Source organism: Macaca mulatta, chromosome 7 (assembly GCF_049350105.2).
Source record: "Macaca mulatta isolate MMU2019108-1 chromosome 7, T2T-MMU8v2.0, whole genome shotgun sequence".
NCBI lineage: Eukaryota > Metazoa > Chordata > Mammalia > Primates > Cercopithecidae > Macaca > Macaca mulatta.
Window position 1 is genome coordinate 80,794,675 of NC_133412.1, and position 15,405 is coordinate 80,810,079.

General features: G+C 55.8%; 1 protein-coding gene across 27 annotated transcripts; it reads left to right on the plus strand.

Moving 5' to 3' along the window:
• Positions 1 to 467: 467 nt before the first annotated feature.
• On the plus strand, positions 468 to 12,667 carry FES (FES proto-oncogene, tyrosine kinase). Of its 27 annotated transcripts, none has more exons than XR_013396003.1 (20): positions 468 to 964; positions 1,456 to 1,677; positions 1,831 to 2,004; positions 3,384 to 3,480; positions 3,610 to 3,793; positions 6,279 to 6,416; positions 6,490 to 6,609; positions 6,813 to 6,935; positions 7,063 to 7,249; positions 7,371 to 7,454; positions 7,952 to 8,161; positions 8,522 to 8,644; positions 9,024 to 9,077; positions 9,658 to 9,776; positions 10,051 to 10,145; positions 10,242 to 10,365; positions 10,603 to 10,760; positions 10,877 to 10,999; positions 11,097 to 11,342; positions 12,307 to 12,667. XR_013396003.1 is itself a non-coding variant. In XM_077940371.1 (19 exons), the coding sequence occupies exons 2-19, from the start codon at positions 1,465 to 1,467 to the stop codon at positions 12,447 to 12,449; spliced, it is 2,532 nt and encodes an 843-aa protein (XP_077796497.1). In that variant the 5' UTR covers positions 468 to 964; positions 1,456 to 1,464; the 3' UTR covers positions 12,450 to 12,667. The 27 variants fall into 27 exon arrangements, 21 of the variants coding, with proteins under 21 accessions (XP_077796497.1, XP_077796504.1, XP_014998517.1 ...); XR_013396002.1 differs by having other exon boundaries at positions 763 to 1,059; positions 8,468 to 8,644; XR_013396004.1 differs by having other exon boundaries at positions 763 to 1,059.
• The last annotated feature ends 2,738 nt before the right edge of the window (positions 12,668 to 15,405 follow it).

Genomic DNA, 15,405 nt, shown 5'->3' on the forward strand with positions numbered 1-15,405 from the left:
GCGGGAGGATGTGCCAGCCCCTAGTGGAAGGAGACTGCGGCTGGAGGCCAGCCCCCTGGGGTGGGGCTGGTGACCCCTGGTCCTCAGGAGCTGAGCACTTCACTCCCAAAGTCCTGGTTTCCAGCAGTGTGAAGAACTGGGCCTATTGTGTCTTCCTTGGCTGAAGTGACCTGGCCGCTGTGGGCTATAGGGCTGAGGCCTAAGGTGGGGGCTGGACTGAATGAGATGACTTGCTGTGAGGAGCCTGAGTCCCAAATGGAAAACTCCACACATCTCCACTCCCCAACCCCTGCCCCTTGATTGCCCCAGGTCTCCCTTGGGACAGGCAGCCCCTGCCTGGGAGTAGGAGGATGGGGACAGAGCCACCAGGACCTGTCCCTGAGAAGCAGCCTCTGTTCGGGATATTTACTTGGAAATTTTATTCAAATGGAAGCTGGCGCCTGAGCCTCTCCTTAGGGAATTCCGTGAGGTGGGGAGGGCTGGGACCACTCTTCCTCTTCTGCGGTGCCCCTGGCCTGGTGCTAGGACTGCGCACCTCCCCTCAGTTCCCCCCGGACACTCTGGGCTTCCCTGGGCCCAGCATCTGCCTGGGGCCTCACCCTGCGCCCCCCCTCCTGACTCCCACCTTGCACCCCTTCCCGGTGTTCCCGGGGCGCTGCCGGGCCCTGGGGGCTGCGGGGCGCAGGCGGCTCTCGGCTGGGCCATTCTTTGCCGGCCCCCTCCTCCCTTCCGTTTCCGTGGCCGTGCGGCCGGCTGGAGGCTGCGGCCCAGCGCGGAGCAGGGGGGCTGGCAGGCGTCGGGGCCGTCGGGCCGGTCCCGCCCGCCCCTTCCCCTCCACAGGCCCGCCCCAGGGCCTGGGCCAACTGAAACCGCGGGAGGAGGAAACGCGGAATCAGGAACTGGCCGGGGTCGGCACCGGGCCTGAGTCGGTCCGAGGCCACCCCAGGAGCAGCTGCCCGCGCGGGTAACTCTAGCCCCGGGGCCTGGAGGACCGGTGGGAGCAGGGGGCGCGGCAGGCAGGGGCAGAGCAGGCGTTCCGAGGGCCGGAGACCCACCCAGGTGGGGGTAGGGGCCGCGGAAGGGCGGGGATGGCCGCAGGAGCAGGGCTCAGGCTGTGGCCGCCTGAGGCTTCAGCTGCGGCAGCCTTGGCCTGTCGAGGACCTGGGCAAGGGTGTCCTTGTAAGGGGCGGTGGGTGGAAGGGCCTGGGGAGAGAGGCTCCAGGTTGGCTCCTGTTCCCGAACGGGGGAGGGATCCCTGACACTAAGGAAGCCATGAGGGCCAGTCCCCAGGCCAGGCTGCTGCTAGGTACCCATGGCTGCCTGTGAGAGAGGCAGGACCCCACCTCCTCCCTGTCTGTAGCCCATCCTGACCCTACAGTCCCCAGCCTCCTCTTCCCATGCCTCCATCTCCAGCTGCTGCCTTGCCCCCAGGGATGGCCCCCTTTCTGTCCCCAGGACAGCACTATGGGCTTCTCTTCGGAGCTGTGCACCCCCCAGGGCCACGGGGTCCTGCAGCAGATGCAGGAGGCTGAGCTTCGTCTACTGGAGGGCATGAGAAAGTGGATGGCCCAACGGGTCAAGAGTGACAGGGAGTATGCAGGACTGCTTCACCACATGTCCGTGCAGGACAGTGGGGGCCAGAGCCGGGGCATCAGCCCCGACAGCCCCATCAGCCAGGTGGGTCTCCATGGGACTCTTGTGGGTGCTGGCTGTAACTGCCTTCTCCTTCCTCTCCCGGGGGCCCTCTGGGGCAGTGGTTGGAGATTTGGCAGGCCCAGCCTTGGGAGCCATTGTCCCCTCCTCCCTGCCTCCCCCATCTGTGCTGTATAGTCCTGGGCGGAGATCACCAGCCAAACTGAGGGCCTGAGCCGGTTGCTGCGGCAGCACGCGGAGGATCTGAACTCAGGGCCCCTGAGCAAGTTGAGCCTGCTCATCCGGGAACGGCAGCAGCTTCGCAAGACCTACAGCGAGCAGTGGCAGCAGCTGCAGCAGGAGCTCACCAAGGTGAGCGGGCAGCAATGGGGCTTCAGTCAGTTCTATCTAAATTTTGAGCCTCCAAGGGGTTGTTTTGCACAAGAGGCACTGGATTCACTGGGGAAGTGGAAGTCCCTGACCGCAGGCCTGGCTTGCTCTAACCTTGATGCAGCTTCCTCTCTTCCTCCCCTATGTTGGGCTGGCTTGCAGCAAGGCCTCTCTGTGCTTTTTCTGTGCCTGGGCAAAGTGCTGGGAATGTTAAGGATGAGTGACCGGTCATTTGCCTGGGAGAAGCTCAGAATCAGTACTCACGTCCACACTATGCCATCTGACTCTGGGTTCTGAGAGTCAGGGAGAGGAAGGAGGGTCAGTCTGTTTGCCTTCCACCTAGGCAGGCTCCTCTCAGGGCCCCAGAGACTGGGCAGCAGCATGGCCTCCTGAAGGTCAAGGACTCGGGCTGTGAAGTCAGCCTGCCTAGGTTTGAATCCCACCGAGCTCCTCGGTCTAGAGGCTGTGTGATTTGGAGCTGGCTATTTATCTGGGAGCCTAGTGCCCCCATTCAGTGTGCTGGTCACCCTCCCTGCACCACACCCCTTCCTCAAGTGCAGAGCCCAGCCTAGCCATGGACCCACAGCGGCCCCTGGTGGCCACCCTGGCCCCATTCCTCTCCCCAAAAGATCATCTAATTCAAGGGTGGGCCCATTTTTATAAAGTTTTGCTGGAACACAGCTATGCCTCTTTGTTTTCATATTGTCTGTGACTACAGTGACAGAGTTGAGTAATTGTGACAGAGACCATATGGCCTACAAGCCTAAAATATTTATTTACTATCTGGCCCTTTAAGGAAAAGACTGATCTAGTCGAGGAATTTAGTTCAGTTACAGATGGGGAAACTGAGGTTGGGCCCTTGCCCAATATATCCCAGCACATAAACAGAAGAACGGGGACAAGAACACTGATCTCGGGCTGTCATCTATTCCTACTGCCAAGAACATAATTTGCAGGACTCAGTGCAAAATGAGATTGTGGGGGTCTTTGTTAAAAGATTGTTAAGAATTTCAAGGTGGTAATAATGGAGCATGAAACCAAGCACAGGGCCCTTTTACATGTAGAGCCCCGTGTGACTGCACAGGCTGCACACACCTGCAACTGGCCCTGCCTGCCATCAGGCTACCATTCTCAGTCCAAGGAGGGACCGTTGTAGCCTGTAGTCTACCTCTTTGCCTCCCCAAGGGGCCTGTCTTTAACAGGCCCTGTGATCTTTGACTCTCACACTAGCAGCCAGCTTTCCCAGAAGTCTCCAGGTACTCCCTGCCTGATGACAGGACCTTTCCAGGGCTTCACCCCAGGCAAGAATCCTCCATAGTTGGGGACCTGCTGCCCCACACTGGCTTCTCCTCTCTCCCTAGACTCACAGCCAGGACATTGAGAAGCTGAAGAGCCAGTACCGAGCCCTGGCACGGGACAGTGCCCAAGCCAAGCGCAAGTACCAGGAGGCCAGCAAAGGTTCGTGGCTTCCCTTGCTGGCAGGGAGGGAATCCGAAGCCAGTGCTGACCTGTCCTTGGGTACTCAGAGAGTGGTGGCTGCCTGGGCCTCCATGCTGTCATCTATACCCCTTGCCCCCCATCCGGCAGACAAGGACCGTGACAAGGCCAAGGACAAGTATGTGCGCAGCCTGTGGAAGCTCTTTGCTCACCACAACCGCTATGTGCTGGGCGTGCGGGCTGCACAGCTACACCACCAGCACCACCACCAGCTCCTGCTGCCCGGCCTGCTGCGGTCACTGCAGGACCTGCACGAGGAGATGGCTTGCATCCTGTAAGCCCACAGCCCCGTCCCCTGGCCCCCACCCTTGAGCGGCCCTCAGCCCAGCCATCAGGCCCAGAGGCAGGACCCAGAAAATCCATTGCTGGGAAAGTGCTGGCCATGTAACCACATGAGAACGGGACCTGGACCAAGGACTGGAAACAGGCAACTTACCTCCGAATTACACTGTTCCAGGGTCCCATTATTCCAGGGTTTTATTACATTCATTGAGCACTGTGCCGGGCTCTGGATTATAGCAGAGAACAATGGTAGACAAAAACATCTGTCCTCAGGGATCTTTCGTGTTAGTGGAGTGAGGATTTGAGGAGCACTAAGAGCCATGGAGAAAAATAAAGTAAGAGAAGTGGATTGGGACCTGAGAGCACGGAGGCAAGGGAGGAGGTGACAGTTGTCCACAGAGTGGTCTGGGAAAGCCTCTTGAGAGGTGACATTCAAAGAGGCCCCTGAGAGGGGCACAGGAGTGAATCCTGGGGCTATTTGGAGAAAGACCATTCCAGAAAAGAGGACAGCAACTACACAGGCCCTGAGGTAGAAGAGTACCAGGGACTAATAGCCAGGAACCAGTGGTGCCTCTGAGAGTGAGGGAGGGGGACAGTCATACACGAGGCTGGAAGAGTCAGGCGTCAAGGTCTACTGGGTGATAGAGGGTTCAGCAGGGCCATGGTGAGGACTTTGGCTCTGGGTGAACAGGAATGGCATGATCTGACCTCTGTTTTTTTGTTTCATTTTGTTTTAATTTTTTTTGAGTCAGAGTCTCTCTCTGTTGCCCAGGCTGGAGTGCAGTGGCATGATCTCGGCTTACTGCAACCTCCACCTCCCAGGTTCAAGCGATTCCCCTGCCTCAGCCTCCCGAGTAGCTGGAACTATGGGCATGCACCACCACACCCAGCTAATTTTTATATTTTTAGTAGAGATGGGGTTTCACCATGTTGCCCAGGCTGGTCTCTAACTTCTGGGCTCAAAGCGATCTGCCTGCCTCTGTCTCCCAAAGTGCTGGGATTACAGGCGTGAGCCACCATGCCCAGCCCTGACCTCTGTTTTAATAAGGCCACTCTGGCTGCTATGCTGCGAATAGACTTCAGGGGGCAAGGACAGAAGCTGGGAGGCCAGAGAGCAGGCTCTTGCAGGAATCCATATCCAAGCTTTTGGCCACTAGGACGGGGAGGTAGCAATGGAGGTGAGGAGCGGTCAGGTCCTGGGGCTAATTTGAAGATGGAACCAGTGGGATTTCCCTATGGATTGGAAGTGGAGCGTGAAATAGAGGAGTCAGTAACTCTGGGGATTTGGCCTGGAGCAGCTGGAAGATGGAGTGGCTGTTAACTTATGTAGGGAAGGGTGTGGGAGGAAGAGGTTTAGGATACAAGGGTAGCCGTTCATTTATTTATTTATTTATTTATTTATTTATTTATTTATTTAGAGATGTAGTCTCACTCTTTCGCCGGGCTGGAGTGCAGTGGCGCAATCTTGGCTCACTGCAACCTCCACCTCCTGGGCTCAAGCGATTCTCCTGCCTCAGCCTCCCGAGTAGCTGGGATTACAGGCCCGTGCCACCATGTCCAGCTAATTTTTGTATTTTTAGTAGAGATGGGGTTTCACCATGTTGGCCAGGCTGGTCTCTATCTCTTGACCTCATGATCTACCCACCTCAGCCTCCCAAAGTGCTGGGATTACAGGCATAAGCCACTGCGCCTGGCCTCAATTTTCAACTAGAGAGGTTGGGGTGTCTTAGAGCTAGCCAATGGGACATTTTGAGTAGCTGAGCGAGTACATGAGGTTGGGGCCCAGGGGAGGTGCCTGGGCTGAGAGATATGGACGGGGGTGGGCAGCATGTTGATGGCTTATTTGGTAGTGGGTGTGCAGAGCTAACTGCCCAGGGCAGGGATGACTGTAGCTCATGTTTACTGAGCACTCCCTGTACAGCAGACACTCTGCACACAGGATCTCAATTGGATCCCTTCTTTTGAGATGGTGTCTCACTCTGTTGCCCAGGCTGGAGTGCGGTGGTGTGATCTTGGCTCACTGCAATCCCCACCTCCCGGGTTTAAGCAATTCTCCTGCCTCAGCCTCCCAAGTAGCCAAGTAGCTGGGACTACAGGCATGTGCCACCATGCCTGGCTAATTTTTGTATTTGTTTTTTTCAGTAGAGACAGGGTTTCACCATGTTAGCCAGGCTGCTCTCAAACTCCTGACCTCAGGCAATCCACCCGCCTCGACCTCCCAGTGTTGGTATTACAGGCATGAGCCACTGTGCCTGGCCCACTGGATCCTTATTACAACTGCCAGTGTCCCTCTTATACATATCAGGAAATAGAAGATTAGGGAGAGATTAAATAATTTGCCTAGAGTGGCATGGCTAGCACGAAGTGAGGCAGGGATCAACCCCAGCCCTGACTCCAAACCCAGGGTCCTAGGCCTGAATGGCCCAACCTTGCCCAGCCTGAGGCCTCCCTGACTGGGGATTCCATGTGGGGGGCAGGAAGGAGATCCTGCAGGAATACTTGGAGATTAGCAGCCTGGTGCAGGATGAGGTGGTGGCCATTCACCGGGAGATGGCTGCAGCTGCTGCCCGCATCCAGCCTGAGGCTGAGTACCAAGGCTTCCTTCGACAGTATGGGTAAGCCCCGTTCTTGCTCCTGCTGGGCCCAGGGCTGCCGGCCTGTCCACTGATGGGGCGCTGTCCCCCGCAGGTCCGCACCTGACGTCCCACCCTGCGTCACATTCGATGAGTCACTGCTTGAGGAGAGTGAACCGCTGGAGCCTGGGGAGCTCCAGCTGAACGAGCTGACTGTGGAGAGCGTGCAGCACACGTGGGTGGTGGCTTCGCACCTGGGCCGCGGCGGGGCTCTCAGCAGACCACGGGTGTTTATGTAGGCAGGGCTAGGTCGTGGACACTGCCCACACAGAGCTGTCACCAGGTGGCCAGGCTTGCTTGGCTCTACAGGGATGCACTGGACATGGGTTGAGGGGGCAGGAGGGCTTGGCTCTAATGCTGCCCTTCTCTTGGGTGCAGGCTGACCTCAGTGACAGATGAACTGGCTGTGGCCACCGAGATGGTGTTAAGGCGGCAGGAGATGGTTACACAGCTGCAACAGGAGCTCCGGAATGAAGAGGAGAACACCCACCCCCGGGGGCGGTGAGTGGGCCCCTGCCTGCAGCAGCCTCTTGGGCCTCCCTCCCTCCTGCCTCCCCTACCTGCTGCTGGCTACCCGCCGCAGACTGAGCCCTTTCTCACCCACCCTCCCACCCGCCCCTGCCTGCAGGGTGCAGCTGCTGGGCAAGAGGCAGGCGCTGCAGGAAGCACTGCAGGGGCTGCAGGTAGCACGGTGCAGCCAGGCCAAGCTGCAGGCCCAGCAGGAGTTGCTGCAGACCAAGCTGGAGCAGCTGGGCCCCGGCGAGCCCCCGCCCGTGCTGCTCCTGCAGGATGACCGCCACTCCACATCGTCCTCGGTGAGCTGCCCCGCCCGCGCCGCTGCCCGCCACCGGCCTGCCCACCTGGGGCTGCGCTCCTCATTTTCGCCCTCCCCCTCCCTAAGCCTGGCCACCCGCTGACGTCTGTCCCTGGCCTCAGGAGCAGGAGCGAGAGGGGGGAAGGACGCCCACGCTGGAGATCCTTAAGAGCCACATCTCAGGAATCTTCCGTCCCAAGTTCTCGGTGAGTGACGCCCAGCCTGGACCCCCCTATTGTTGTGTTTCAAATTTAGTCACTGGGATGTCCTAGAGAGGAGGCTCTGCCCAGGCTGCTTTTATTGGGAAGTTCCTCTCTTCCCTGGGATTCCAGGCTGCACATGTCCCCAGACCCTGCCACCCCTGACCCCTCCCTCTTCATTGCCCCTGTGTGCTAAAGGGACCAGCAACCTTGACTATTCCATGGCTCTCCCTGCTCCAGGAGTGGTTGGGGGCCTGTGGCCTGGAGGAGGAGGCACCAGCTTGGTTTGGGGTCTTCCTGCCTGGGCTTCCCTTCCCAGCTCTGCCCAGCATGAGCCTGGGCCAGTCCACTGCCCACTCCAGGGACCTGTGGATGGCTCTGCATGCCACTCCGTGGTTGTGAGGGCTGAGGGCATATAGAGGGGAGAGAGAGACCCCTGGCTGCCCCTATGGCCTCTTCAACAAGCTGGTTGAGTGAATCCTCCTCGATCCTCCCTTGCCCAGCTCCCTCCACCGCTGCAGCTTGTTCCAGAGGTGCAGAAGCCCCTGCATGAGCAGCTGTGGTACCACGGGGCCATCCCAAGGGCAGAGGTGGCTGAGCTGCTGGTGCACTCTGGGGACTTCCTGGTGCGGGAGAGCCAGGGCAAGCAGGAGTACGTGCTGTCAGTGCTGTGGGATGGTCTGCCCCGACACTTCATCATCCAGTCCTTGGACGTGAGTGGGGCTGGGACCCGAGCCTTCCAGGCCTCACTCTAACCCTCCCTTCCCTTCTCCAAGGGGAATGACCTTTCAGGGTAGGGGATAGCTGCCAGGTCTTGAATGCCTCCCTAGCAGGGCTGGCTGAAAGGGGCCACAGAGACCACCCAGTCCCTGCAACAAAATAGAGGCTTAAGTGTGAGTCCTCCCTGGTGGGGCAGCAGGATGTCATGCGCTATCAGATGGCATCTTTTCTGGAGGTCTCTCTGTCCCTGGTCCTGGGCAGGCCGTTTCTCCCCTGCTGCTCTCCCTTTCCCCTCCCAGGGCTCAGGCCCCCTCAGAATGGAGGCTGTTGACCCCGGGTCCCCTGCCCTGCAGAACCTGTACCGACTGGAAGGGGAAGGCTTTCCCAGCATTCCCTTACTCATCGACCACCTACTGAGCACCCAGCAGCCCCTCACCAAGAAGAGCGGTGTCGTCCTGCACAGGGCTGTGCCCAAGGTGAGCCTGCACCCAGCCTGGCCCATGCCACCTGTGGCAGGGCTTGGGGAGTGTGGGTCAGGCCCACCCAGCGTCTGAGCAGAAACGGCTTTCCAGGCCTTCCATCTACATACAAGGTGCAGAGTGAGTGACCCTCGGGGCCAGCCTCGCTCTAGGTTTGGAATGTCAGGGCCACTCCTACACCATGGGCTGTACACACCAGGCTGGTGCTTACCTGGTCAGGGCACCTGCCTGGACCCCGTATCATTTCAGTGTGCTCCCATGTGGTCCCACCCCTGGTCACATATGGAGGCATCAAGAAATGGAGGACATAGCCCTTCTAAGGGTCCAGCACCCCTTTTCTTCAGACTTCTGATCCCCTAACTCCTCTCTTCCCCAGGACAAGTGGGTGCTGAACCATGAGGACCTGGTGTTGGGCGAGCAGATTGGACGGGTGAGTGCACCTCTGCTGGTCTCCTTGTCGCTGGCGGCTTCTCCCGAGTCACGCCTGGGCCCCCTGCGCTGCCACCCAGAGACCTCCGTGCCCCATCTGGTTCCCCACTTGTACCCCAACTCCCTGCCCAGCCCCCACCACACACCGTCCTCCGGGAAATGGGATAGTACCTACCCTGAAAACTCCCAGCAGACAGCTCTGCCAGCACCCTGACCTCATTACCCCCACCCAGGCCGCCCCCCTCGAGCTCTTGTGTGCACACAGGGAGACACCCTGTTACTGTAAGCCATAAGATACCTGTTTAGGGAAGAAGTCACTTTCCTAAAAATCAGAATGCTTTTCAAACCCAAGGGAGAGTGATTTTTGGATTTCCATGTCACTTCTCTCAGGGAGGGTGGCACATGGGAGGCAACTTTCCCTGCCTGCCCCATGTGCTCTCTAGGTTCCCCAGCGAGGGACAAACTCCCAGAGAGCCTGTGTGAGGTGTCCGAGCACGGGGGCTGAGTAAAGAATGGGCGGGGAGCAGAGAAGAGAACTGTGGGACTGGGAAGGCCGTGGTAGGAGCCCAAGACCGTTTCAGGGGAACTTTGGCGAAGTGTTCAGCGGACGCCTGCGAGCCGACAACACCTTGGTGGCAGTGAAGTCTTGTCGAGAGACGCTCCCACCTGACATCAAGGCCAAGTTTCTACAGGAAGCGAGGTGGGTGATAAACTAATGATCACCACGGGTCCCGCATACACAGAGGTTACACTGCATGGCACAGTGTAAAGTGCTTGACCTCTGTGGTGGCGTTTAATCCTCGAGGCCCCGCATTGCAGGTAGTAACCCCTTATAGTGCCGAGGGGTAGAGGCTGCCCCAGGTCACACGTCTGGGTCTGCTGGCCTTGGAGGCCAAGCTCTTCTCCTGTCATCCCTGGGGGGCCCTGGGGAGATGGGCCTGGCCACATGGAGTCTGAGCAGCAGTGCTCTCCAGGATCCTGAAGCAGTACAGCCACCCCAACATCGTGCGTCTCATTGGTGTCTGCACCCAGAAGCAGCCCATCTACATCGTCATGGAGCTTGTGCAGGGTGAGCATGGGGTGCTGAGCTCCAGGTAGGGTGCACAGCCTGGCCAGGTGGCACCCCTACGGCAGGAGGCTCAGCACGGGTCCTCCCCACCTGCAGGGGGCGACTTCCTGACCTTCCTCCGCACGGAGGGGGCCCGCCTGCGGGTGAAGACTCTGCTGCAGATGGTGGGGGATGCAGCTGCTGGCATGGAGTACCTGGAGAGCAAGTGCTGCATCCACCGGTGAGTGGGTGGTGGCCACAGGCCCTGCCGACACCTCCGACCAGAGTCAAGAAGTACCTATACCTCTAGGGCCCCTGCTGGACTATCAGGCATAGCTCCAGAGCGGGAGTGGGCCTCTCCGGTAGACAGGGGTAACCGGAGCTGGGAGCAGCTTTTGTCCTTGGCTTTTCTAGAGTGTTCAGCCAGGGCTGGACAGGCAACTATTGGCCAAATGAGCCCCTGCCCTGTCTCACCCAGGGACCTGGCTGCTCGGAACTGTCTGGTGACAGAGAAGAATGTCCTGAAGATCAGTGACTTTGGGATGTCCCGAGAGGAAGCTGATGGGGTCTACGCGGCCTCAGGGGGCCTCAGACAAGTCCCCGTGAAGTGGACCGCACCTGAGGCCCTTAACTACGGTACCTAGTCCCTGTCCACCCTGGACTGCATGGCCAGAGGCAAGGCCTGGGTCCTGCTTCCTGCCTCGCCCTGGTCCCAGGGAGGGTCCACTCATGTTGCCTGGCCTCCTCTGCAGGCCGCTACTCCTCCGAGAGCGACGTGTGGAGCTTTGGCATCTTGCTCTGGGAGACCTTCAGCCTGGGGGCCTCCCCCTATCCCAACCTTAGCAATCAGCAGACACGGGAGTTCGTGGAGAAGGGTAAGCACCCTGTGATGACAGCAGCCTCAGGCTGCACCCTCTTCCAGATGCTCCAGCCAGACTCTTCCAACTCCCTTAATGCCAACCTTCCCACCAGGCAGAATAAGAATAACCTGGCCAGTGGCTCACGCCTGTCATCCCAGCACTTTGGGAGGCTGAGCTGGGTGGATCACTTGATCCCAGGAGTTCGAGATCAGCCTGGACAACACAGTGAAACTCCATCTGTACAAAAAATACAAAAATAGGCTGGGCGCGGTGGCTCACACCTGTAATCCCAGCACTTTGGGAGGCCTGACCAACATGGTGAAACCCCGTCTCTACTAAAAATACAAAATTTAGCCAGGTATGGTGGCACGTGCCTGTAATCCCAGCTATTTGGGAGGCTGAGATGGGAGAATTGCTTGAACCCAGGAGGCAGACGCTGCAGTGAGCTGAGATTGTGCCACTGCACTCCAGCTTGGGCGACAAGAGCAAAACTCCATCTCAAAAAAAAACCAAAAACACAAAAAGTAGCTGGGTGTGGTGACATGTGCCTATAGTCCCTGCTACTCGGGAGGCTCAGGCAGGAGGATCACTGGAGCATGGGAGGCAGAGGTTGCAGTGAGCTGAGATCATGCCACTGCACTCCAACCTGGGTGACAGAGAGAGACCTTGACTGAAAAAAGAAAAAAACTCGGGCACAGTGGCTCACGCCTGTAATTTCAACACTTTGAGAGGCTGAGGAGTGTGGATCATTTGAGTCTAGGAGTTTGAGACTAGCTTGGCCAACATGGCAAAACCCTGTCTCTACTAAAACTACAAAAAATTAGCCAGGTGTGGTGGCACAAGCCTGTAATCCCAGCTACTTGGGAGGCTGAGGCACAAGAATCGCTTGAACCTGGGAGGTGGAGGTTGCAGTGAGCTGAGATCGCACCACCGCGTTCCAGCCTGGGTGACAGAGTGAAACTCTATCTCAAAAAAAATAAAAAATAAAAAAAATAGAATATCCCTGTAGCTACTGCTGAGTGAGCACCTGTTCTGTGCTAGACCACACGTTATTTAATTTACTCATCACTACATGTGTGGTAGGGATTAATATGTCCCTTTCTCAGATGGAAAACAGGCTGGCAGAGGACACACAACTAGCATGTGGTGGGATTGGGATCAGAAGCCAGGCCTGTTTGTCCTTTGGGCCCTTGGTGGAGAACAGTGTGACCTTCAGAACAGTGCATCTTAAGCAGCTCCTATGGCTCATGGTATCCCTCAGAGTCTGCTGAGGACCCTCAGACTCCCTCCTCATGCCTGGTGTGCTGTGCCTCTCCTCACAGGGGGCCGCCTGCCCTGCCCAGAGCTGTGTCCTGATGCCGTGTTCAGGCTCATGGAGCAGTGCTGGGCCTATGAGCCTGGGCAGCGGCCCAGCTTCAGCACCATCTACCAGGAGCTGCAGAGCATCCGAAAGCGGCATCGGTGAGGCTGGGACCCCCTTTTCAAGCTGGTGACCTCTGCAGGCCTAGGTGCAGCTCCTCAGCGGCTCCAGCTCACACACTGACAGCTCTTCACAGTCGTGGACTCCTGCCACCAGCATCCACACTGCTGGCAGGATGCAGCTCCGTGTCTTCTCTGTGTCCCTGCTGCTGCCAGGGCTTCCTCTTCCAGGCAGAAACAATAAAACCACTTGTGCCCACTGAACGCTCCTGGCATGTGCGCTCCTCTGGAAGGCAGGTCTCAGAAGGCATGAGTGCTGGTATGGTGGCCGTGGGGAAGGAGGAGGACAGGCAGTATGCATGGGACATGATTTAGTAGCAACTGGATGTGAGACATGGGGAGGGGGAGAGATCAGGATGATAATACAGGCTATGGCCAGATGGCGGTATCATCCCCAGAAATAGGATTATAGGAAGAGGATCAGAGCTTTGAGGAGGATGTGAGTTTAGAGATGTTGCATTTTATTGGAGATAAAAGTGTGGGTGAAGCCAGGTGTGGGGTAGACACCTGTAGTCCCAGGTACTTGGGAGGCCAACGCATGTGGATTGCTTGAGCCTAGTTTGAGACCAGCCTGGGCAACATGGTAAAACTCCGTCTCTACAAAAAAAAAAAAAAAAAAACAAAAAAAAAACAAGAAAATTAGCCAGGCATGGTGGCACACACCTATAGTCCCAGCTACTCAGGAGGCTGAGGTAGGAGGATCAACTGAGCCCGGGAGGTCGAGGCTGCAGTGAGCTGTGATCACACCACTGCATTCCAGCCTGGGCAACAAAGCGAGGTCCTGTCTCAAAAATAAATAAATAAAAATAATAAATAATTAAAATGTAGATGAATAGGTCTGGAAGCCCAGATGGAGGTGAAGGCTCATCATAGATATGTGAATCATTGGCTTATGAATATTAGAGGACAGCTGACACTATGGATGTGTACAACACTCACATAAAATTCAGGAGGAGACGAGAAGAGAGTTCCACTCAAAGGAGACTGATGTGGCTGATGAAGAAAATGCTTTTGAGGAAGTTGTTTCTCAAGACGAATTTAATGAGGAATCGGATGGCAGACTGGGGAGCCTTCACCTCCTCCCCTAAGTCTCAGTGAAACCTATAAAGTCATCTGAAATGTTAATATCACCAAAAGCGAAGTTTGAGAAGATAAGGAAGTGTGAACATACTAAAAAACAGAGTGGGAAGTATTTGTAATACAGAAGAACAGGGAAATGAGAAACTTGAAGTAAAATGGCCATCCCTCAAGAAAGTTCAGGAAATAGTTAACATCGGCCAGGCGCCGTGGCTCACATCTATAATCCCAGCACTTTGAAAGGCTGAGGCAGGTGGATCACCTGAGGTCAGGAACTCGAGACCAGTCTGGCCAACACAGTAAATCTCCATCTCTACTGAAAACACAAAAAAATTAGCCAGGCGTGGTGGTGTGCACCTGTAATCCCAGCTACTCTGGAGGCTGAGGCAGGAGAATTACTTGAGCTGGGGAGACTGAGGTTGCAGTGAGCTGAGACCGCACCATTGCACTCCAGCCTGGGCAACAAGAGCAAAGAACAAAACTCTGTCTCAAAAAAAACAAAACAAAAATCTATTTTGAAAGAGATGAGAGAGAGCCCTATAACTTGTTTAAACAAGAGGAAGTTGTGTTGTCGTGTAATTAAGTAAAAATACTAGGAAGTGAAATAATACTTCCAATGGAAATGGTAGAAAGCAGAACTGAAACACTTCTGCTGGGTAGGGGATGGTAGATCTCCACACGCCACCACTCCCATTGCAACTGCTAGGGAAAAAGCTAAGATGAAAATGTCTTTTTTTTTTTGAGACGGAGTCTTGCTCTGTTGCGCAGGCTGGAGTGCAGTGGCGCAATCTTAGTTCACTGTAACCTCCACCTCTCGGGTTCAAGTGATTCTCCTGCCTCAGCCTCCTGAGTATCTGGGATTACAGGCGCACACCACTACGTGTGGCTACTTTTTGTATTTAGTAGAGACGGGGTTTCACCATGTTGGTCAGGCTGGTCTCAAACTCCTGACCTCAAGTGACCCGCCTACCTCGGCCTCCCAAAGTGTTGGGATTACAGGCATGAGCCACCACGCCTGGCCGAAAATATCTTATTTTTAAAAAGAATGAAGAGTGGTCACAGAAATAAAGAATGAATGGACTAAAAGTTCAAGGAGGAAAGAGCCCTTCGAGTTGAACTAGTGATAGGCAGCTATTTTCTTCCCTGAAACATTTGCCCATTTGGGACATGAGGATCAGACTTGGCCCAAGCAGAGAGACTCTACCGGGGAAGACAGAAAGGAACAGTTTTTGGTGGTTGCAAGGACTTGCTATGGATTAGGACCTAGAGTAGCACAAAATGCAGAGCGTTTTCCCCATGGGACATTTGCTGAGTTCTGAGGCAGTGCAGGAGACTGAGAAGACAAGTCCTACAGTCTTGCAGTGTTTAGAGAGGAGGCCCGGAGTGAACAAATAGCTGGCCTCCCCAACATAAGGTATTTGCCAGGTTTTGTACCTGTGTGGGTTGGGAAGCTAAAGAGCTCCCTATAAATCTCTGAAGAGCAGAACTTTAAGATCTGAGAGAGACAGAGACTGACCAGTCTTTCAATCCAAAATCAAGAGGGTCATTCCTAAGGAACAAGGACAACCAGGAGGGGATTGAGTTTTACTGGAACTGCAACATTGCCCCAACCCAGTTTAGTACTTAATTGCATCGAGGTGACTAGCTCCTATAGGGAATAACAAGATTTGAAGCCCCTATCCTTTTATACCCAGTATGTGACATACAATTAAAAATCATAAAGCATGCAAAAAATGGAGAAATATGGGGCTAATACACAAGAGAAAAAATAAACAATAAAACCAGACCCACAGATGATCCAGATATTGGAACTGGCAAAGATTTTTAAATAACTATGGTTAATATGTCAAATAGAGAAGAAGATG